Source organism: Ailuropoda melanoleuca, chromosome 12 (genome assembly GCF_002007445.2).
Source record: "Ailuropoda melanoleuca isolate Jingjing chromosome 12, ASM200744v2, whole genome shotgun sequence".
Lineage (NCBI taxonomy): Eukaryota > Metazoa > Chordata > Mammalia > Carnivora > Ursidae > Ailuropoda > Ailuropoda melanoleuca.
Window position 1 is genome coordinate 25,497,842 of NC_048229.1, and position 23,426 is coordinate 25,521,267.

The window sequence follows — 23,426 nt, forward strand, 5'->3', positions numbered from 1 at the left end:
TGATTTGTTTATTTGTTTCTCGTGTATTGAGTTTGAGAAGTTCTTTGTAGATCTTGGATACCAGTCCTTTATCTGTGGTGTCCTTTGCAAATATATTCTCCCATTCCGTGGGCTGTCTCTTAGTTTTTTTGACTGTTTCCTTGGCTGTGCAGAAGCTCTTTATCCTGATAAAGTCCCATAAGTTCATTTTATCTTTTATTTCTCTTGCCTTTGGAGATGTGTCGTGAAAAAGGTTGCTCTGGCCGATGTCATAGAAGTTGTTGCCTATGTTCTCCTCTAGAATTTTGATGGATTCCTGTCTCACATTGAGGTCTTTCATCCATTTGGAGTTTATTTTTGTGTATGGTGTGAGAGAGTGGTCAAGTTTCATTCTTTTGCATGTAGCTGTCCAATTTTCCCAGCACCATTTATTGAAGAGACTGTCTTTTTTCCACCGGATGTTTTTTCCTGCTTTATCAAAGATTAGTTGCCCAAAGAGCCGAGGGTCCATTTCTGGGTTCTCTATTCTGTTCCATTGGTCGATGTGTCTGTTTTTGTGCCAGTACCATGCTGTCTTTGTGATCACAGCTTTGTAGTACAGCTCGAAATCCGGCATTGTGATGCCCCCAGCTTTGTTTTTCCTTTTCAACAGTTCCTTGGAGATTCGGGGCCTTTTCTGGTTCCATACAAATTTAAGGACTATTTGTTCCAGTTCTTTGAAAAATGTCCTCGGTATTTTGATCGGGATAGCATTGAAAGTGTAGATTGCTCTGGGTAGTATGGACATTTTAACTATGTTAATTCTTCCAATCCATGAGCATGGAATATTTTTCCATCTTTTTATGTCTTCCTCAATATCTTTCAAAAGTGATCTATAGTTTCTAGCATATAGGTCCTTTACGTCTCTGGTTAAGTTAATTCCAAGGTAACGCATGGTTTTTGGTGTTATTGTAAATGGGATGGATTCCCTAATTTCTCTTTCTTCAGTCTCGTTATTCGTGTATAGAAATGCAACTGATTTCTGGGCATTGATTTTGTATCCTGCCACCTTACTGAATTGTTCTATAACTTCTAATAGTTTGGGAGTGGATTCCTTTGGGTTTTCCATATAGAGTATCATGTCATCTGCAAAGAGAGACAGTTTGACTTCTTCTTTGCCGATTTGGATACCTTTGATCCCTTTTTGTCTTCTGATTGCTGTTGCAAGGACTTCTAGTACTATGTTGAATAATAGTGGCGAGAGTGGGCATCCTTGTCGTGTTCCTGATCTTAAGGGAAAGGCTTCCAGCTTTTCCCCATTGAGAATAATGCTTGCAGTAGGCTTTTCATAGATGGCTTTTATGAGATTGAGAAATGTACCCTCTATTCCTACACTCTGAAGGGTTTTAATCAGGAAAGGATGCTGTATTTTGTCAAATGCTTTTTCTGCATCAATTGAGAGGATCATATGGTTCTTGAGTCTTTTCTTGTTGATATGATGTATCACATTGATTGATTTGCGAGTGTTGAACCATGCTTGCATCCCAGGTATGAATCCCACTTGGTCATGATGGATAATCCTTTTAATGTACTGTTGGATTCTATTAGCAAGGATCTTGTTGAGGATTTTGGCATCCATATTCATTAGAGAAATCGGTCTGTAATTCTCCTTTTTGAGGGGGTCTTTGCCTGGTTTGGGGATCAAGGTAATATTAGCCTCATAGAATGAGTTTGGTAGCTTTCCTTCTGTTTCTATTTTTTGAAATAGCTTTAGGAGAATAGGTATTATTTCTTCTTTGAATGTTTGGTAGAATTCCCCAGGAAAACCGTCTGGGCCTGGAGTTTTATTATTTGGAAGGTTGTTTATCACTGACTCAATTTCTTCATAGTTAATTGGCCTATTTAAGAAATCTATTTCTTCCTGTTTCAGTCTTGGTAGTTTATAGGTTTCCAGGAAGGCCTCCATCTCTTCCAGATTGTTTAGTTTTTTGGCATATAGCTGTTGATAAAAGTTTCTAATAATCCTTGCAATTTCAATGGTGCTGGTCGTGACCTCTCCCTTTTCAGTCATAATTTTAATAATCTCAGTCCTTTCTCTTTGTTTTTGGACAAGTTTTGCCAGTGGTCTATCAATTTTATGGATTCTCTCAAAGAACCAGCTTCTAGTCCTGTTGATCTGCTCTACTGTGGTTCTGGTCTCTAATTCATTGATTTCTGCTCTAATCTTGGTCAACTCCTTCCTTGTCAGTGGGTTAGGCCTGTCCCTCTGTTGCTGTTCCAGTTTCTTGAGGTGAGAATATAGAAACTGCATTTTAGATTTTTCTATTCTTTTGAGTGAGGCTTGGATGGCTATGTATTTCCCCCTTAGGACTGCCTTTGCAGTATCCCATAGGTTTTGGACCGTTGTGTATTCATTCTCGTTGGTCTCCATAAATTGTTTAATTTGTTTTTTGATTTCCTGGTTTATCGAGTCATTCTTGAGCAGGATGGTTCTTAGCCTCCAAGTGTTTGAGTTTCTTCCAGGTTTTTCCTTGTGGTTGAGTTCCAATTTCAGAGCGTTGTGGTCTGAGAATATGCAGGGGATAATTTCAATCTTTTGGTATTGGCTGAGACCTGTTTTGTGTCCCAGAGCATGATCTATTCTTGAGAATGTTCCATGGGCATTTGAATAGAATGAGTATTCTTTGGTTCTGGGGTGTAGTGTTCTATATATATCTATGAGGTCCAACTCGTCGAGTATGGCATTCAAAGCCTTTGATTCTTTGCTTAGTTTTTGCCAGGGTGTTCTGTCTATTTCTGATAGTGGGGTGTTGAGGTCCCCTACTATTACTGTGTTCTTATCTATATGTCTCTTTATTTTGGTTAAGAGTTGGCTTGTGTATCTTGCTGCTCCCCTGTTGGGGGCATATATATTAATAATTGTCATATCCACTTGTTGAATACTTCCTTTAAGAATAATATAGTGCCCTTCTGTATCTCTCTCTATGGCCTCTAGTTTAAAATCCAGTCTATCTGATATGAGAATTGCTACTCCAGCTTTCTTTTGAGGTCCATTTGCGTGGAAGATGGTACTCCATCCCCTTACTCTAAGTCTGAATGCATCTTTGGGTTCAAAATGAGTCTCTTGTAGACAGCAAATGGATGGGTCATGTCTTTTTATCCAATCTGCAACCCTGTGGCGTTTTATGGGAGAGTTTAAGCCATTTAGATTGATAGAGATTATTGACAGATATGATTTTAATGATGCCATTTCTCTTTAAAGTCTTTGTATCGGTTGTGACTTGCTGCTCTGTATCACTCTTGGGGCCTTTTTACCTTTATAGAGCCCCCCTTAATATCTCCTGTAGGGCTGGTTTCGTGGTTACGAAATTGGTTAATGATTGGCGATTTTGGAACGTCTTTATTTCTCCATCAATTCTGAATGACAGCTTTGCTGGATAAAGGATCCTTGGCTGCATGTTTTTCTCTGAAAGAGCTTTAAAAATGCCCCCCCAAGCCTTTCTCTCATTCCAGGTCTCTGTAGACAGGTCTGACGTAATCCTGATACCTTTGCCTTGGTACGTGAGAAATTTCTTTGCCCTGGCCGCTTTCAATACTGTATCCTTGGATCTAATATTTGCGAATTGCACTATGACATGCCGTGGCGTAGGTTTGTCCTGGTTGAGCTTGGATGGGGTCCTCTCTGCCTCTTGGACACGAATGCTTGTTTCCCTTGCTAGATTAGGGAAGTTTTCAGCTACAATTTGTTCAAATATCTCTTCTAGACCTCTGTTTTTCTCCACCCCTTCAGGGATGCCGATGATTCTGACATTGGATCGTTTCATAGAGTCAGTAATCTCCCGTAATCTACATTCGTGGGCGTGGATTTTTTTAAGACCAGCTTCTATTTTCGTTTTTTCTTCTACTAACCCATCCTCCAATTCGCTAACGCGTTCCTCTGCCTCGGTGACCCTGGCCGTCAGAGCCTCTAGTTTTGACTGTATTTGGCCCATAGAATTTTTAATTTCTGTCAGATTCGCTCTCATTTCTGCCCTTAGGGATTCTATATTCTCAGCAACGCTTTCTCTGATGCTTTTTTCAAGTTTACTCATCATCTTGACCATTGTTGCTCTGAATTCCATTTCTGATAATTGGGATACATCCATATGTATTAATTCTGTGGCCGAGGCCAATTCTGTGGCAGAGGCCACAGACTCATTATCTTTTCTTTGCTGGGGGGGACTTCTCCTTCTCGTCATTCTGATGAAGAGAGATTGCAGGGTTGTCCAGAGCCCAAGTGTTGACTGGGACCCAGGCCGTGCGCCCTTGTTTTATAGAGATCTTAGGGATGTGGGCTTCTTCCTTAAAGAGTTTATTTATTTATTTGAGAGAGAGAGAGACAGTCAGCAAGAAAGGGAACCCAAGCAGAGGAGTGGGAGAGGAAGAAGCAGGTTCCCGGTGGAGAAGCCCGATGAGGGACTCCTTTCCGGAACGTTGTAAACACACCCTAATCCGAAGACAGGTGCTTGGTGACTGCGCCACTCAGGCGCTCCGGGTTGTGGGCTTCTTGATTTTTCAGCCTGCCTTCTGGGGGAGGGGCCTGCCTGCCGGTACTCAGAAAACCCTGTTTGGGTAGAGTCTCTGTGTCCCTTGCGAGGGGGGATGGGGATGGGCACCCTGTGAGCCGGTATTTCCGGGCTTTTGTTCTCTGGCGGCTTTCCCTGGCGGTTTGCTATGCCTCTTCTGAGAGAGCAGCAGCGGCTGAAATTCAGCCTCTGTCTCAGAACAGAGGGATCGCGGATCGTTCTCCACTGATGTTCTGGCCACTTTAACTCTGTTTCTGTTGGTGCTGCTCAACCCTGCAGCATCCCGGGCTGTGCGCCCCACACCCGGCGTCCCAGCCCTCACTTCCAGGGCCGGCACGTCTCTGTCCTTTGTGTTTCCAACCCCGCCCGCCGCCAGCCGCCCCGCGCGGGCTCCCGGAGCTCCCCGTCTCAGTCTGGTGTCTCACGGGTGCTGACCGCGAGTCCGCCTGCTCCCCCGTGCAGGTGGCCCTCCAGCCGCCAGCCGCCCCGCGGACGCTCCCGGAGCTCCCGGTCTCAGCCTCGATCCAGTGAGCACACCGGAGCTCCGGAGCTCCGTGAGATGCTTGGTGGTGCACGCTCCCGGCTCACGGACTCAGTCTGCCGTTTCCAGAGTGCGGGTCCGCGGTCCGCCCGCTCCCCGGTGCAGGTGGCCCGCCAGCCGCCCTGCGCGCGCGCTCCTGGAGCTCGCGTTCTAAGTCTGTTGTCTCGCGGGTGCCGTCCGCGAGTCCGCCTGCTCCCCCGTGCAGGTGGCCCGCCAACCGCCAGCCGTCCCGCGTGCGCTCCCGGAGCTCCCTTCTCAGCCTGCTGTCTCAAGCGTGCGGGTCCGCGGTCTGTCCGCTCCCCCTTGCAGGTGGCTACCGCTTCCCGGCGCCCTGACACGGCGGCTCCCTCCCCCTTCTGTTTAGCTTCCGATATCTGTGCGCGGTTTCACGGCTCCCCGCTTCGTACCTCGATACTCAGCGCTGGAGATGTTCATTTGTAGAGATCCAGATGTATCTTCCTGGCGTCTCAGGCTGATTCCGTGGATATTCCTGCTGGTCTGGTACCTATCCAGCTCAACTCAGGGGACCGGCTGAAAAACAAACCTTCTGTATTATTTAAGCTACTGCTCGTTGAACAAAAAATCCGACTCATACAAGCCTATCAGGTAAACATGGTAGAACAACAAAAATGCCTTTGGCATTCCCGTAGGAAGGAGTCACGTGAAGACTACACAGTATATATGGGCAGGTCCAAGATGGCGTATTTTTCTTCTGGAATAGTTGCTTCTTCTGTTGAAGTCATTGGCTTGCACAGAGAACAGATTTTTTTTTATATTAATGTTTTTTTATTATGTTAGTCACCATACAGGAAAACAGATATTAAATGTCTACCCCTAGCCATGAGAAGCACGTGAGTAGGCCAAGGTGTGCCCATCTGTGGAAGGCCCATGGAAACTGAAAGGAAGATCTCCTGTTGGATCTACAGTCCGGGATGTAGGGTCATTGAAGGGGCTTTTGGATGGAGTGATCCCTACTATTTAAATTATTCACTCCCTCTTGCTCCATCTTCCCCATGTACATATAGTACCATTTACCTAAATCAACCCCATCAGACATATCTCTGTCTTACCTGGACATCTACCCGGGCCTCCTGAATGGATCATTGTCATCCAACTTTGTTGCCAACTTTTTGGCAACAGGTGTGTTCCTGGTGGTCTCTGGAGGCACTAGCACCTTCATTGTGACCACAGGGAAAATCCTGTGAGGGCGGATTTCTGGGTCCCTCCCATGTCCAGATGCCAACTCCTAAAATGGCCCCCGAGGATAAAGCTTCTGCAGGGCTCCCTTCACGTCCTTGTTCCTCAGGCCATAGATAAGTGGATTCAGGGCGGGTGTGAGGATGGAGTAGAAGACAGCAGCCATGCGCCCTTGCATCAGGGAGTAGCTGCTGCTGGGCTGCATGTAGGCAGAGCTGCCAGTGCCATAAAACAGGAGCACGGTGGCCAGGTGGGAAGAACATGTGGAGAAGGCCTTCCAGCAGCCGGCGGCAGAGTGGATCTGAAACACAGTGGCCAAGATGCGGACGTAGGACAAGACAGTGAGGCCAAAGCAGCTCATGATGACGCAGCCACTGACCGCAAATCCTGAAGCCTCATGGTCATCTGCATTGGCACAGGCTAGACGCATGAGTGGGGGGATGTCGCAGAAGAAGTGGTCAATCACATTGGGGCCACAAAAGGGCAGGGAGAAGGTGTTGGCTGTGTGGAAGGCCGAGAAAACGAGCCCGCTGCCCCAGGCCACCGACACCAGGGAGACGCAGGTCTCGGGGCTCATGGCTGCTCTATACACCAGGGGCCTGTAGATGGCCAGACAACGATCGAAAGCCATGGAGGTGATGAGAAAACACTCCGTGGACCCAAGGCAGACAAAGGCAAAGAGCTGGGATGCACACGCACAGAGGGAAACCTCCCTGGAGCCCAGCGTGGTGGCCACCAGGGCCCGGGGCAGGGTGGTGGACACGGAGCAGATATCCACCAAGGAGAGGTGTTTGAGGAAGAAGTACATGGGTGTGTGCAGGCGGGCGTCGTGTGTCACAGCGGCCACAATAGAGATGTTCCCCAGAATCGCAGCCAGGTAAATGAGAAGGAAGGTGGCAGTGTGGAGCAGCTGTAACTGCGGGACAGCTGAGAAGCCCCGGAGGAGGAAGATGGATACTGCTGTGAGATTGGTCATGGTCTGCCTCCGGAAAAGCTCCTGAGCTGCCCAGGACACTCAAGGAGCAGCGTAGGAGGGGAATAATGAGACAATAGCAAAGACCTAGGAGGAAAAGAAGGGGGTGAGCTGCGTCTGGATTAAACACACGTGCACTGTCTTCCCTAGAGGTGTGAAATTCCAAACACTCACGGCCTGGCAGATACATACATGAGTGAATCTGGTGGTGTGTCATGACGGAGGCCATACAGAATGTTCTGTTCAATGAGACAGCTGCTCCAAGCTCCCACCAGCTGTTGTTGGGAGACCAAGCACTGCCAGATCCTCTGATATTTATCAAGAAAAGCCAGAATTCCAGGTTGTTTTTTAAATGTGAAATTTCCTGGGGCCTCTGGGTGGCTCGGTCAGTTGAACGTCCAACTCTTTTTTTTTTTTTTAAAGATTTTATTTTTTTTTATTTATGTGACAGAGATAGAGACAGCCACCGAGAGAGGGAACACAAGCAGGGGGAGTGGGAGAGGAAGAAGCAGGCTCATAGCCGAGGAGCCTGATGTGGGACTCGATCCCGGAATGCCGGGATCACGCCCTGAGCCGAAGGCAGACGCTTAACGACTGCGCTACCCAGGCGCCCCTTGAACGTCCAACTCTTGATTCGGACTCAAGTCATGATCTCAGGTCGTGGGATCGAACCCCGTGTCGGGCTCCCTGCTCAGCGCAGTTTGCTTCTCCCTCTCCCTCCCCACTGGCTCATACTCACGTGCACGAGCTCTCTCTCTCAAATAAATAAATAAAATCTTTTAAAAAATGTGAAACTTCCTGACTTCTATATGTTTGCAGGAAGTTCAAATTTAAAACACTGTGCATATCAAATGGGATCCTCAGTGTAAGACTTTTGGTCTTGTCATGCATATTTGCTTCATAACTCCATAGCATCTTAATTATGATACCCAACCCAAGGCCTTTTAATGATCTGTTTCCCCCATGAGACCATGAGTACCCGCCACTGAGTTCAGGGACCACTTCTTACTTGTGTCTTTGTTTCCTGCCATCCAGTATAGGAAGTGGTGTAGAGTAGGGAAGTTGTTCTTAGCAGTGTTTTTGCAACCAGACACCCAAGGCTTTGGATTCTGTGTGACCTTGGACAAATACCTTAATCTCCCAGAGCCTCAATTTCCTCCTCTGTAGAATGGGATAATGTGTGCGGTGAGGATCACATGAGGACTGCAAGAAACATACTTAAAACAAGACCTGGCAGGTGGCAAGCCGTCCCTAAAAGTTGGCCATTACTATTACCAGTTTCTTTGTAAGTGTGTGTTCCTTATTTTCCTTTCCGTTATGGTCCCTGAGCTGCTGGGATTGTGTAATAAGATAGACATGAAAATATATTTTTAAAGTTCTTCATGGAAAGTATTACTTTTCTTACACTCCATCAGCCCCCCGCCGTTGTCACTTCCAGTGGTTTGGAACGGCAGCCCCGGACAGCTGGGTGTGGGCCTGGCACTCCCAGCCAAGTCTGGGTGGTCTTCTCGGGGACATAAATCACCTCACTTATTACTGCCTCTTATCAGCAGAATAATGCCTGCCCCCCAAAGTGGTCTGTGTCCCAGTCCCCGAAACCTGGGGTATATGACCTTAACATGGCAAAAGGAACTTTGCGAGTGTGATTAAGTTGAGATGTGGCGCATATCCCAGATGATCCAGGTGTTCTGGATGAATTGTGTCCCCACCCTCCCCACTCCCAGCAAAGATACATTGCAGTCCTAACCCCCAGTACCTCAGAGTGGAACCTTCTCTGGAAATAGGTGACTGCAGATGTAATTAGGACGAGGTCCTTATAGAAAGATGGTCATATGAAGACAGAGACACACAAGGGAACGCCGTGTGATGACAAGGACAGATAGCGAGATGATGCGTCTACGGCCAAGGAATGCCGGATACGGCTGGCAAACCACCAGATGCCGAGCTAGGCAGAGGCGGGGATGGGGGCTGCTGCAGGGGTCAGGAGGAGTGTAGGCCTGTGGACAACCTGATCTCAGACTTCTGGTCTCCAGAACTACGAGAGAACACGTTTCTGTTGTTTGAAGCTCCCAGCCTGTGGCCCTTTGCTGTGGCAGCTGCAGCAAACTAATGAGCTGGCTGAAAGCACCGTAGGGACAGGCAAGGACTTGGATTCTCCCCACAAGCCTCCGGAAGAGAAGGCAGCCCCGCCAACACCTTGATCTTGGCCCCGTGAGACCCATCTCAGACTTGCAGTTCCCCAAACTGTTAGATGGTGCATGCGTGTGCTTTCAGGAGACCGCGTCTGCCGTGATCTGTGGCAGCAGCGCCAGGAAATTACACCCCTCCCTCCCTCCATCCCCTGCCCTCTTTCTCATAGTCTGAGATTTGCCCTCCCTCATGGACCAGTGGAGCCTTCCCACATCCAAGCAGGAGAAAAAAATCAATCCAGTTGCATAGCTGATGCCGTTTCTCCTCTTCCTCCCCTGCACGAGATTCTCCGGAGAACAAACACCGTCCCCATGTTTCCCTCAGCAGGACACAGCGAATGGACACAGTGGATGGATACTGCATATTGTCTCGCTGTGATTTGATTGATTGTAATGTGTGTCTGGAGAGAACACATTGGGCTCCCAACTTTTCAGATATTCTGCTCAGGGAGAGGCTGCAGTGTGCATTGCAGTTCCAAAAAGGGCTGATCAATGAAAAGGACCGTGGCAGCAGTGTCTACCATCCAAGAACGCCCCGGTGGCCAATGTGGGCTGCTGCATCCATTTAAATTCCTTACCCCTTGACAGCACATCTTGCTGTCTCTAGGCGTACTGTTATCATCTCACTCATATGTTTTGTTCAAAATTCACTAGGAATAGAGTAAATGTGACCTATCTGCATGCTGTCACTTGGAGAGGAAGCGAGGTGATCCTACGGGTGTGTGCCACGGGGCCGGTACACAACATATAAGTGATAACCTGCAGCCCTCGGGGTTGTTCATGACTACTCTCATTCATCTCTTGTCTCCTGAAAACTGAGACTTGCAAAGGCGTTTCCAACAGTTCCACAGAGCCCTCGGCGGTCACCAAGGCACGGGGAGCTTTTCTGTTGGGACTCGACCCTATCCTTCAGCTGGAGCCGGTTACACGTTTATCTGCTATATTGTTACGGATTTTCACCGCACTTTTCATTTGATGACAGGTTTCTGCCGTGAAAAATTAGTTTGAAAGACACTGGAATTGGTACTCACAGCCAAGAGGCAGCTTGTTGTGGTTTGCAGAACAGACTCGAGAGAGAACGCCTGGCCCTGCCACTTACTAGCTGTGTGACCTTAGGTAAATTACTTAACCTCTCTGTGCTTTGGTTCCTTTATCTGTAACACCTAGGAATAAGGACGGCCATCCCTTCCCTGCCCCATGGGATTGTTAGTACGTGCAGAGTACGTGTGGTGCTCTTAGGACACTGCCTGGCAGATAAAACTGTGCGTCTTCAGGGAGAGTCTCCAAATGGGAGAGCCTGTGTTTCTCAGAACTGTGTGGTATTACCTCGTCATGGATGTAAATTAGAATACCACCAACATCCTAATCCGAAGTGGTGGAGAGGAGCAGAGGGCCCTGGATCTGAGCCATCAGCCAATGGGAGAAATGAGCCTGGCTGATGACTGACGTAGAAGCATCGATTCTGGGGGTAGTGTGAGATTTTAGGAACTGCCTCTCCACCAGAGCCTGAGTGTGTCCCCTGGTGTTCCCACTTTGCCAGCTCACAGCCTTGGCTTACATGCCTCCACTCACAGGGAGCTCACTCAGAGCAGTGGTTCTCAAGTGGGGACGACTCTGTCCCCCCAGGGCACATGTGGCCAAGTCCAGAGACAGTTTTGGGTGTCACGACTGGGGAAGGTGCTAGTGGCATCTAGTGGGTGGAGACCAGGGATGCTGTCGCACGTTCTGCAGCACACAGGACGGCCCCCCAGCAAGGGTGGTCTGGCCCCAGAATGTCAGTAGACCGAGGTTGCCTTTCCGATGGTCTTGAGTCCCTTGTGCTACATCAGCCCGACAACCGGCATTTAAATACCCCTTCCTGAGAGCCAGGCGCAGAACTGAGTACTTTCCATTCAAACCACTTATTCCTGCCCACCGCCCTCGAAGGAAGGCACTATTTCATCATCCCCATTCACAGATAGAAAAACTGAGGCACAGGGGTGTCTGGGTGCCTCAGTCGGTTATGTGTCTGCCTTCAACTCAGGTCGTGATCCCGGGGTCCTGGATTGAGCCCTGCGTCGGGCTCCCTGCTCCACGGGAAGTCTGCTTGTCCCTCTCCCTCTACCCTGCTCGTGCTCACTCTCTCTCTCTCAAATAAATAAATAAATAAATAAATAAATAAATAAATAAATAAAATCTTAAAAAAAAAACAAAAACAAAAGCTGAGGCACAGAGAAGTTAAGTACTTTGCCCAAGGTCTCGGTTAGTAATGTGTAGTGCTGTGGTTCAAAGCTGGCTGATGAGCCTTGTAACCACAGGCTTTAGTCACAGCTTTGCTGCCTCCAGTCATCCCAGGGATGAGATGGAAACCATTCGGAAATTTGGAGCAGCCCGACCTACCTGGCTGAGTGTCCTGACCATCCCCCCGAGCAGCAGCGAAGCCAGACTTCTTCAAGGTGCTGCGCTGGGCTTGTGGGAGGCCAGTTCCTCCAAGGGGAAGAGGTGACAGAGATCCAAGCTGGGATTCCTGGCTCCGGGATGGATCCCCACTTATAGGCTGCAGGCAGGGAAGGCATTAGGGATGGGTGAGCATCGGCGACTCCAGCTGCAGTCGGCTCTGAGCCACGCAATCTCTGTTTGGCTGTCTCTCTCTCTCATCAACTTGGGAATTTGTCCAAAGTCACCTCCGGGGACTTTCTGTCCCACGGTGGCTCCAAACTCTGAGAACATGACTCTCTGACAAGCAGAGTGTCAGCCATACCACCTGCTTACAGCCTTCCTAGAGTGCTTACATCAAAAGCCGTCACAGTCAATATTATCAGACGGTGTTAATACTATTGACTATTGAGAACAGTCTCCTGCAATGTGTATTTTTTGTTTACCATGTCCTGGAGATGTATCTGTTGAATAAATAGGGATTACACATAGAATTACATCGGTCTTTTTGACTACTGCAGAGTACCTCACACTGTGGATAAAAAAATTCGTGTAGCCATGCCCATGTTGGTGGACTTTTAGGTTGTTTTCAGCATTCTTTTGCCAAGACAAATAATCCTGTAATGAACATCTTTTTTTTTTCCAGATTTTATTTATTTATTTGTCAGAGAGAGAGCACAAGCAGGGGGAGCAGCAGGCAGAGGGAGAAGCAGGCTCTCTGCTGAGCAAGGAGCCTGATGTGGGACTCGATTCCAGGACCCTGGGATCATGACCTGAGCTGAAGGCAGATGCTTAACGACTGAGCCACCCAGGCGCCCTCAGTAATGTGTTTTAAAAGCTATAATACACACTGCCAAAATAGCAGCAACTTTAAAAATCTGTCAATACCTCAAAACCTAGTTTCTGCGCACCATCGAGCACCGCATGTAACTTCTTCTTCCCTTGTTGTCTGGAGCCTCCAATTTTAGCTGCAGTTCTGGGGTTTCTAAGCTCAGCAGCGCTTTCAGCATCATGCATGTGAATCATGTGGGGAAGATGAGCTGGATCTACATTTGAGGTTCCGTGCTCTTTCAGCTTGCATGCAGAACCTGGTTCTTTGCATTTGTAGGACTGAGGCCCTCAGAAGTCACTGATCTACATAAGCGACATGTTTTTTTTTCGTTTCTTTGTTCTTTGCAGACGTCAGGAGAATCCATCTTGTGTAAGGACTTCACCTGATTAATCCAGGCCCACCCATTGTAATCTCCCTTTTGATTAACACAAAGTCAACTGATTAGAGATCTTAATCACATCTGCATAATCCCATTTGCCACATGACATAACATAATTACAGGAATGGTATTTCCTCATATTCACTGGTCTCACCTACACTCCAGGGGAGGGGATTATACACGGGTGAGTCCTTCGGAGTCATCTTAGAATTTTGCCTACTGTAGCATCTGCTAGAGTAAAGCAAAACTTCTCTGGTGGAAGACATGCTTATCTTGTGCCTTGAGGACAACTCCCAAGTTATTTTTTTAAGGGCAATGACTGATACAAGTTGAAAAACAACTAGGCACCCAAGGAAATAAGACAAAATGCACAAGAAAGAGAAGAAACAACACACAGATTATGTAACATTTGCCATATTTGAAGAAATGTAAGTTTGGAAATATCTGTAGGAAACAGGAACCTATAAAAAGTGACAGGTGGTTTGAAAAAGAATCAGAGAGAATGTCTAGAAACACAAAAATCACAAGACTGAAAATACAAACAAAACAGATTTATTATTTTTTTTTAAAGATTTTATTTATTTATTCAACAGAGAGAGAGACAGCCAGCGAGAGAGGGAACACAAGCAGGGGGAGTGGGAGAGGAAGAAGCAGGCTCATAGCAGAAGAGCCTGATGTGGGGCTCGATCCCATAACGCTGGGATCACGCCCTGAGCCGAAGGCAGACGCTCAACCGCTGTGCCACCCAGGCGCCCCAACAAAACAGATTTATTAAACAGCAGATGGGACACAGCCAGAAGAAGAATTATGAACTAGAAGGGATATTAGCAGAAAGTATCCATAATTCAACACAGAGAGACAAAAAAGATGAAAAAAATCCAAAAGAGAGACTAAGAGGTGTGAAGTTTTTATTGAAAAGGTCCAATATGTGATCAATTAAAGTCCCAAGAGAAAAGAGACAGAATGGGGTCATGATGGTTAATTTTGTAGTGAACTTGACTGAGCTCAGAGAAACGCTCCCCTATTGCAGGGGTTAGGGCAATATTTGAAGGAAAAATGGCTCAGAATTTCCCAGAACTGAAAGATATCAACATATGCAATTCCCAGAATTGAAAGATATCAACATACGCATTCAAGAAGTTCAGCAGATCCCAAGCATGATAAATAAAAAGAAATCAACACCCAGAAACATCAAAGAATTCAGAAACCATAGTTAAAGAGTCATCTTAAAATCAGCCAGAGAAGAAAAGGTCACCTTCAGAGGAATAGCTGTTAGACTGATACCAGCAAAAATGGAAATCAAGGTCAGTGAATGATTTCTTTTTTTTATATAATAATTTTTTATTATATTATGTTAGTCACCATACAGTACATCCCTAGTGCGAATGATTTCTTTAATGTGTTGACTCTTTCTACATAACGTATACTAGAAAAAAACATTGCTCAAGAATGAGGGCAAAATAAAAATATTTTTTATATGAAAAGATTGAGAATCTGCCACCAGTAGACTGAAGGAAACCTAGAGGGCGTACTTCAGACAGAAGGAAGGAGATTTAAGATGGAAAGTCTTTTTTTTTATAATAATATTTTTTATTATGTTAGTCACCATACAGTACAACCCTGGTTTTTGATGTAAAGTTCGATGATTCGTTAGTTGCGTATAACACCCAGTGCACCATGCAATACGTGCCCTCCTTATAAGATGGAAAGTCTTGAGTTGGAGCAAGAAACGGACAGGAAAGAAAGAGGTAAGCGTGTATCCAGGTGTGAGCAAACATATAAAACAAATAAAAATGTTTGAAAGGGTCTGGAAAACAAACAGGCTACATTCAAAGACATTTAAGCTGGGAGGGAAACGAGTTAAGGCTTCCAAGCTGTGGTGATCTGAAGATGCAGGTCCTCTACGAGGCACAAAGTGCGCTTGGTTGCAACGGCTGGAAACACAACGGAAACAGTTCAAGTGACTAGCATCCTTAGAATGTGCGTGTGTACATACATATGTGTGTGCTGTGAGTGTGCACATTTTTGTGAAAATACTAATCCCCCCAAATTGTACACTTAAAAAATTAGATTACATTGATGGTTTGTACAACTCTGTGAAGATATGAAAAACCATTTAACTCTACAATTTAAATGGATGAAGTTCATGATGTAAATTATCTATCTATGAAACTGTGAAAATATTAATTAAAATGATCACTCTTGGGGCACCTGGGTGGCTCAGTCGGTTAAGCGTCTGCCTTCAGTTCAGGTCATGATCCCAGGGTCCTGGGATTGAGCCCTACATCAGGCTCCCTGCTCAACAGGGAGTCTGCTTCTCCCTCTCCCTCTGCCCCTCCCCCCGACTTGTGTTCTCTTGCCCTCGAATAAATAAAATCTAAAAAGAAAAAAAAGAAAATGATCACTCTTCCCTTCAAAAAACAACACCCATTTCTTTCCCACCAACAGTGAAAATGAGTTCCCGTTTACTGACATTCATTGTCAGTGTTTTAATATTTGCCGATTTATCCACAAAAATAAAAATAATGCTAGCAAGCATTTATCTACCGCTTACTAATTTTCAGGAAGTGTTCCGCGTTCATCTGTATTAAACCCTCAATCCTCACAACAGCTCTATAAGGCAAGTACTATTATTAGTCCTTATTTTACAGGTGAGACTATGAAGGCTCATAGAGACCGGGGAACTTGTCCAAGGCCACATAGCTAATAAGTGACAAGGACCATGATATTAATCCAGGTCGTCTGGCTCCAGAGTCCTAGACTCATGGAGTCCTAGACCATGATACTCTATTACTGAATCCTTTAAAAGTATATTTTTTTTAAAAATTCCCTGTACTTTAATAGTTTAAGATTTACAGAACTGTCATAAAAATAGCACAGTTTCCATACAACCTCCTGAGAGCCTCCCCTGATATTACTTACACAACTGTGTGTGTCTGTCAAAGATTCATGCCAGTCCGTTATTAGTAACCGAAATGTGAATTTCAGTTACTTAATTACATTTCTCCAGTTTTCTGGCTCATTTCCCTCTTCTCTCCCAAGATCCAGTTTGGGGTCCCAGCTGCATTTAGCTGCCTCCTTTTTACTGCACCCTTATTTTGGTATGTTCTACTCGGTCCCATATTTAATATTCCTTGGCCATTTGCATTCTCTTGTGAATGTTGAGTTCATCTTCTTTGTCTCTGCTTTATTGGCATTTTGGTCTCGTGTGAGTGTGTAAGAACTCCTTGTATATTCCTATAGATATTTGATAAAAAGGTCCTATTCAGGGCCTTCATTTTCTAGACCTACCGTAACAAGTGCCACAAACAGTGGCTTAAACAACAGATATTTGTTATCTCAAAGTTTTGGAGGCTGGAAGTCCGAGGTCAGGGTGTCGGCAGGTTGGTTTCTCCTGTGGGCTCTGAAAGATCTGCCCCAGCCCCTCTCCTTGGCTTGTAGATGACCGTCTTGTCCCTGTGTCTCTACACATTGTCTTCTCACTTTTATAAGGTCGCCATTAGTATCAGATTAGGGGAATCCTAATCCAGGATGACCTCCTCTTAACTTACCTGTGCAAGGACCCCATTTCCAAATAAGGTGTCATTCTGAGATCGTAGGGGGTTAGGGTTTCAACATATGAATTTTGGGGTGGTGGACACAATTCAACACATAACAGTTTATCATTTCTTCGTTTTATTGTTATGTCATTGACTCATTCAATGACTGTTTTTTCAATGCCTTTAAGACACTTCTTTAAGGACCACTGTAAACCAGAGATCCAAGGTCTCTGAAATCATGGCAATTATATTCTAGCTGGGAGTCAAAGAGTAAATAAGTAAACAAATACATTTTCAAGTTTCAGGTGCTGTTTGGTATATGAAGAAAAACAAAGCAAGGTGAGGGGTGAGAAAAGACAACGGAGCACTCATTTAACCAGGCTGCTCAGGGACAGCTTAACGGGGAGGGGACAACCGAGGTGAGACCTGAATCAAGTGGCAGAACGAGCTATGCAGGTCAGTGCAGTGACCTGTGGAGGGAACGTTCAAGCAGAGGGAACAGTACATGCAAGGTCTTGAGGTCAGGAGCCACCTGGCATGCTGGAGCATTGGCAAGAAAGCCCTGATGTGACTGGGGCAGGGGATGGGGTGGCAGGAGATGAAGAGAGGTCAGGTGTGGGGAGGGGGGTCCATCTGGCCATGGTGAGGAGTATGGGTTGGATAGCAAGAGTGATACGAGACCCAGGAGGGCTTGGATGAGGGTGGGACATGGTCTGAATTATGTGGTGTAGAGAATGAACTTTAAGGGAGCAAGGGCGGAACTAGGAGGTGTAGGTGCTCTGGGTCTGGTCGAGGACAGTGGTGGCTTAGACTAACATGGTGACAGCAGAGGTGGTGATGGGTGGGTTTGAATGAATGTATTTTGAAAATTGAAAGTTCAAAGTGTGAAGAGTTGAAAACTCTTGCCAGTGGTTGCATATGGGTTGTGGGAGAAATAATAGTGATGTAATACAAAATAATACCTAATATAATAATGTTGTAATATAAAATAACAATGTAATACGACATAACAGTAATATACGTAACAATAATGATAGCAAACCCATGCTTACTGTTCGTCATGCGCTGTTGTACATATGACATATATGATCTTATACACATATAATTTTTTAAATGTTTTTTATTATATTATGTTAGTCACCATACAGTACATCCCTGGTTTCCAATGTAAAGCTCCATGGTTCATTATTATACACATATAATTACACACACACACCGTGTGGTCCTCACAATAACCCTATGAATCAAGTCCTAATAGATTTCCATTTTACAGATGAGGAAACTGAGACATAGAGAAATTATGTCCAAAGCCACAGAGCGAGTAAGTAGGAGGAAAGTCAGGATTTGAGCCCAGCCATGTGACCCCATAACTACAGCCATCCTGTTTCAGGGTTGGGGGTGAGTGTCCGTTTTTTATCCTGAGTATCTGGGTGGATCGTGCATGCCATTTACTGGGCTGGGGAAACTTGAGGGAGAGCAGATTTGGGGACCCAAAGTCATGGTTCTACTTTACTCTGTTCAATGTGAGATGTCTGTTAGACATTCAAGGGGCGAAAGAGCCGCAGAGGGAAACAGGCAGCTGGGGTCTGGAGGAGGTCCTGGCTGGAGCTGTCAGCAGGTCGACATCAATTAGAGCCACGGGGCTGGGTGTTATCACTCAGGAGACTGTTGCAATTAGTACACACCTTCGTCGTTGCTACTTGGGCTGAATATTTCGTGTCTACACTAACGAGGCGAAGTAATGCGGTGAAGAACACACAAGCCCCAGGGTGCGGATTGCCCCGAACTTTGACTAACCTCTGTCTGCGGATCCCGGTGTCCAGTGAGACTGCTCTCACCTGCTAACTGTGCTGGGAATTCCAGCCGCCCCAAATCAGTTTAGCGCCACGTAGCAACACGTTCTTGTATGGCTAAGAAAAGCCTCCTTACGTGGGAGCTCCTGGTGGTTCCGCAAGGAACTTTGCTAACACGCTCAGTGCCTGAGAGAAGTCCCCCTGGCTTTGCAGGGCTCGTTCTGTGCAGAGGAGCCTGATGGGACTGGAGTAATTGGCCTCCGTGTCACCTCTGGTCGCCCCTGAGACCAGGGCCTCTGAGCTCGTTAGGAACTGACAAGTGGAGACCTGCCTGGGAATTGTGAGGAAACTTTTTGACTTGTTGAACTCATGAGTAAAGCAGCGGAAGATCTGGCAGGCACTCCTGCCCCAGGGGAAGTGGCTTTGTCTTTGTGCTGAGCAAACACAGGAAAAGAGGAAAAGAGGTCTGGGTGCGGCCCAGGGCAGCCACCATGAGCCGTTTCTGCTCTCTGAGAAGTGATTTCTTACTGTGAAATGGGCGCATGGGTGAGGATGGGCTTCTGCTGTCTGGCTCTCTCTCCGTGTTTCAATGCCGAGAGCAGCGCTCAGCACCCTCTACTGCTGAAATGATCTCTCGTGTTTCTTCACTGCCGCGGTTCTCAATGAAGGGCGACTTTGCTCCCCAGGGAACACGTGACAATGTCCGGGGATATTTCTGGTTGTCACAGCTGGAAAGGGGGTGCTCCTGGCTTTAGTGGGTAGAGGCCAGGGATGCTGGTCCACATCCTTCGGGGCACGGGACAGTCCCCACAGCGAGGGACTGTTGCAGCCCCAATGTCAGTCGTGCAGACACTGAGAAACCCTGCTTTGCCCGCTTGTAACTCACCTCCCTCCACCGAACATAAGACACAGCGGCTTTCGTCTGGCTTGCTTGCTGCTGTCTCTCCCGCTAATAGCACCTTGTCTGACATAGTAGCTGCTCCATACGTTCGCTCGGACGGGGGTGATGACAGGAAGCTCTGTGCACCTGTTTCAGAGTCTCTCTGTCTGTTCTTCCCGTTTCAAACATTCTCTGGGTGCTTACCCGAACGGCCCAGGCTGCGTGCTGGCGGCCTGCATGTGAGCTGAACGCGGCCCCTGTTCTGTAGAAGTGCCCCTCCTGCTGGGGAAGACCGACCACCCAGACGTGGGCTCTCCGTCTGTAACAGGGGCACGTCTCCTTTTGGCGAAATAGAACTGCAGACAGAAATACTCAGCGAAGTGACAAAAATAGTGTTTTACTTCTGTGCTGTCCCTCCCCCAAAACACATCATCCCAGTCTAATCATAGGAAAACCATCAGACAAATCCCAGTTGCCTGAGAAGAGTGATTTCACCGTGGAGAAACCTGAAGACGTCACCTGATTGACAGTCCTGTCACCCTAGATCATGCAGACCAAGTGTGCCATTGACGTTGTCTGAGGAAGTGGTACTTAACCTTTGTGGTCTCCTTTCCAAATCCCATAGCCCCATCCCAACCACGAGAAGAACATCAAATTCCATTAGAGGGCATCCTACAGTAGATCTGAACAGTCCTCAAAACTGTCAAGGTCATCAAAGACAGAGGAAGTCCGAGACAATGTCAAGGCAAGAGGAGCGTCAGGACACATGGAGAGTCAGTGTAACGTGGTGTCCTGGGTGGGATCCTGGAACAGAAAGAGGACATCAGGTAGAAACTCATCCAATCTGTATAATGTGTGGACTTCAGTTAATTTTATGCATCACCTTGACTGGGCCATAGAGTGCCCAGGTATCTGGTTAATCATTATCTCAGGGACACCTGGGTGGCTCAGTCGGTGAAGCGTCTGCCTTCAGCTTGGGTCTTGATCCCAGGATCCTGCGACCGAGCCCCACATGTGGCTCCCTGCTCAGTGGGGAGCCTGCTTCTCCCTCACTCTGCCCCTGCCCCTACCTGTGCTCTCTCTCTGGTGTGCTCGCTCTCTCTTGCTCTCAAATAAATAAATAAATAAATAAATAAATAAATAAATAAATAAAATCTTTCTTAAAAACCCCATTATTTCTGAGTGTGTCTGTGGTGTTGTTTCAAGAAGAGGTTACCATTTGAATTGGAGGAGCACGTAAACCAACGTCTCTCCCCAATATTGCGGGCAGCAGCCAATGTGCCGGCAGCATTTAAATTCCCCAACTGTCAGTGTGGTCGTTTGAATAAATGTGCTAATAATGCCCGCCCATTGCATTTGGTATATTTGTCTCCTAAATTTGTTTTGGTTTATGATGACTTCCCTCTAAAGTTTCCCTCACATTTGGTTTGTTGAAGAAGTGAGAGGCACTTGCTCTAATGACAGCACGAGTTCTCAAATCAGATAGCCGAGTTCTTGAAGTGTGATTAGCGTATAGTGTTATATCCATGTCATAATTATACTCAGCCATAAAAAAGATTAAGATCTTGCCATTTGCAGCAACGTGGATGGACCTAGTAATTTCTTTAAATAAACTTTTTATTCAGGTGTTACCTTCATAAAGAAAAGAATCATAATTGTGCAGCTTGGTGGGTTTTCACAAATGAACATACCCTTGCCACCAGCAACCTCATTGGGAAACAAGTATTGGCACCCCAGAAATCCCCTTACCCACTGCTAGACCCACTGCTATCCCACAGAGGTAACCACGGTCCCCCCTTCTTATCATGGGTCAGTTTTGCCCGTTTTAAAACTTTAAAAAGTTTTGAACCTTACAAAATGCTTTCTGGCTTCTTTTGCTCAAATTAGGTTTGTAGATTTATCCATATTATTGCTTGTGGCTGGTTTGTTCTCTCTCATTGCTGTATAGTATTCTGTTGTATGAATATACCACCATTTATTTGTTCTTTTTTTTTTGCCTGACAATAAATATTTTAATTTTTGTTTCATTTTTATGATGACAAATAATTTTCAAGTTATTTCCTTTTTTTAAATTTTTTAAATTTAAATTTTTATTTTTTTTAAAGATTTTATTTATTTATTCAACAGAGAGAGAGACAGCCAGAGAGAGAGGGAACACGAGCAGGGGGAGTGGGAGAAGAAGAAGCAGGCTCATAGGGGAGGAGCCTGACGTGGGGCTCGATCCCACAACGCCGGGATCACGCTGAGCTGAAGGCAGACGCTTAACCACTGTGCCACCCACGCGCCCCCTCCTTTTTTTTTTTTTTAAATACAAAACTAAACCACAAACAGGCACAAACAAGACATTTTATCTCACATTTACACACTCTGTCGGATCCTCCTCCAATTCTCTGACCACTGACCAGGCAAGTTTGGGGTGGGGGGGAACTTTCTTAGGTAGCACCGTGGTGAGGCCAGGCGGGCATCAAGGTTGAGGACAGGCTCTCGTACCTGTCTCCATTCACATTTACCTGGGACCAGGGAAGGCCGGGAGACCCCGGGTCACGGATATTTAAGTGTTCTGTTGCTGAGTGTGGCAGTTTCTTACAAAGTTACCCATCCGCCTGTCCTATGGCCCAGAAACTCCACTTCTTGTGGGGGGTGGGGGTGATGGTCCTAGTCTGGGTTTTGGAAGGGATTGGGGTTACACAGGCATATACACTTGTCAAAACTTATCAAAAGTTATCTGGGCATTTTGCTCTAGGTAAATTTTACCCCCAAAAGAAAAAAGAAAAGATCCTCCAATGAATATTGAGCTCTAGTTGGCAACGTGCGTGCGGAGATTCTGGGGACAGCAGGCTAGTGACTGTAGCTTACTTTGAAATGCACGCAAGTTCAAGATGCCCTCACAAGTGGAAATGGATGGAGACGTTCATAGACGTGTTGTGAAGCCAGTTAGTCACTTGTTCCTTATTCTCTGTATTCGGAGAGTGACGAGGGCAAATAAAGCTGCATGCCAGAGAGTGCCTGTGGAGACGGGGCTATGAGACAGGTGATCGGGCTTTCTGAGGATCCAGTGACGCTTGGCGTGAGGTTCGACTAAAAAGAAGCAGCCAGCCATGTGGAGGGCTGGAGAGTTTCATGATGGAGCCACACTTGTTTTGGTATAGAAGTTACATTTCTGGTTTTTTGGAATACTCCAGTGAAATCGGCATCCGGAGAGACCCTGTGTGTGTCTAGGGGCTTGCAGGGGGCTGCATGTCCCCCGCAGAGTTGCAGAGGCCGGTGTGGAGGTGACTTAGGAGTCCCTGCTGCAGCTTGGGGTGCGTCTGCCACATGCCTGTGTCCCTTGGGAACTGCCCCATTCTTGCGGGTCCCTCTGGGCTCTGGATCACAGTATTCTGCCCCACCTGGCTGCAGTGAGGGCTCGAGGCCCAGGCTTGGCCCGTCACAGCCTCCCACCCCTCGGTGACCGCCGGTGGTTCTCAGCACAGGCAGGACACAAACGCAGCTCATTCTGTCTTTGCTGGAATGGACTGGAGGGTTTGGGGGTCCTGCAGCTTCTGTTGGAGTTGGGGAGACGTTAGCCATGTTTCTTCGTACCTGGAATGTGAGAGATTATGTGTAATGGACACATGGATATGGGCGATAGAGTGGTGGAGAGGTGGAGGGGACAGAAAGTGGAGGTGTGTGAAGAGAGACGAAGATAGAGACAGAGGACAGATAAAGATCTGGAAGCGGGACCCCTAGTTCTCCCTAGCGTTCCATTTATTCGCTTTCTTTCTTTGATTCTGTGACCTCCTCCATTCTTCTCAGTTACGTGATCCAGAAAATTCCTTTTCAGACTCAGTCTATTTGGGCTGCGTTTTGGTCCCATTTGCTGCTTAAATAAACCTGCAGTTTTACCACCAAAGTACACCCCCAATCCCTCCACCTTTTCCCCTCTCCACCACAGTCCAGGCCAGCACTGTCTCCTGCCTGGGGACCTGCTCTCACCTGCCCTGTGCACACCTGCCCCTGTGCGGTGTGCCCTCCAAAGAGCCGGCAGGGGGAACCTTCAGCTGTCGAACGTGGTCGGACTTCCATGCAGACTGTGGGAGAGGACAGTCGGGGCTGCAGTAGCCCCGCACAGATGACATAGTGTCTCTGGCTCAGTCAGCGCATTCCTCCCTGGGCAAGTAAGGAA

The 23,426-nt window shown here is 46.8% G+C and overlaps 2 protein-coding genes across 2 annotated transcripts in view; one reads left to right on the forward strand and one right to left on the reverse strand.

The window, feature by feature from the left end:
* The window catches only part of LOC100468180 (olfactory receptor 10A7), a 44,902-nt gene that overhangs the window by 4,333 nt on the left and 17,143 nt on the right, over window positions 1–23,426 (forward strand). The gene's annotated exons all lie outside the window — the stretch shown is intronic.
* On the reverse strand, window positions 5,776–7,333 carry LOC100467429 (olfactory receptor 9G4). Its single transcript, XM_002924723.4, has one exon. It carries the CDS (start codon window positions 7,235–7,237, stop codon window positions 6,311–6,313), a length of 927 nt encoding a protein of 308 aa, XP_002924769.1. The 5' UTR covers window positions 7,238–7,333; the 3' UTR covers window positions 5,776–6,310.

Coding starts and splice junctions, on each gene's coding strand:
- LOC100467429 (XM_002924723.4), bottom strand. CDS start 7,237: ATGACCAATCTCACAGCAGTATCCATCTTCCTCCTCCGGGGCTTCTCA.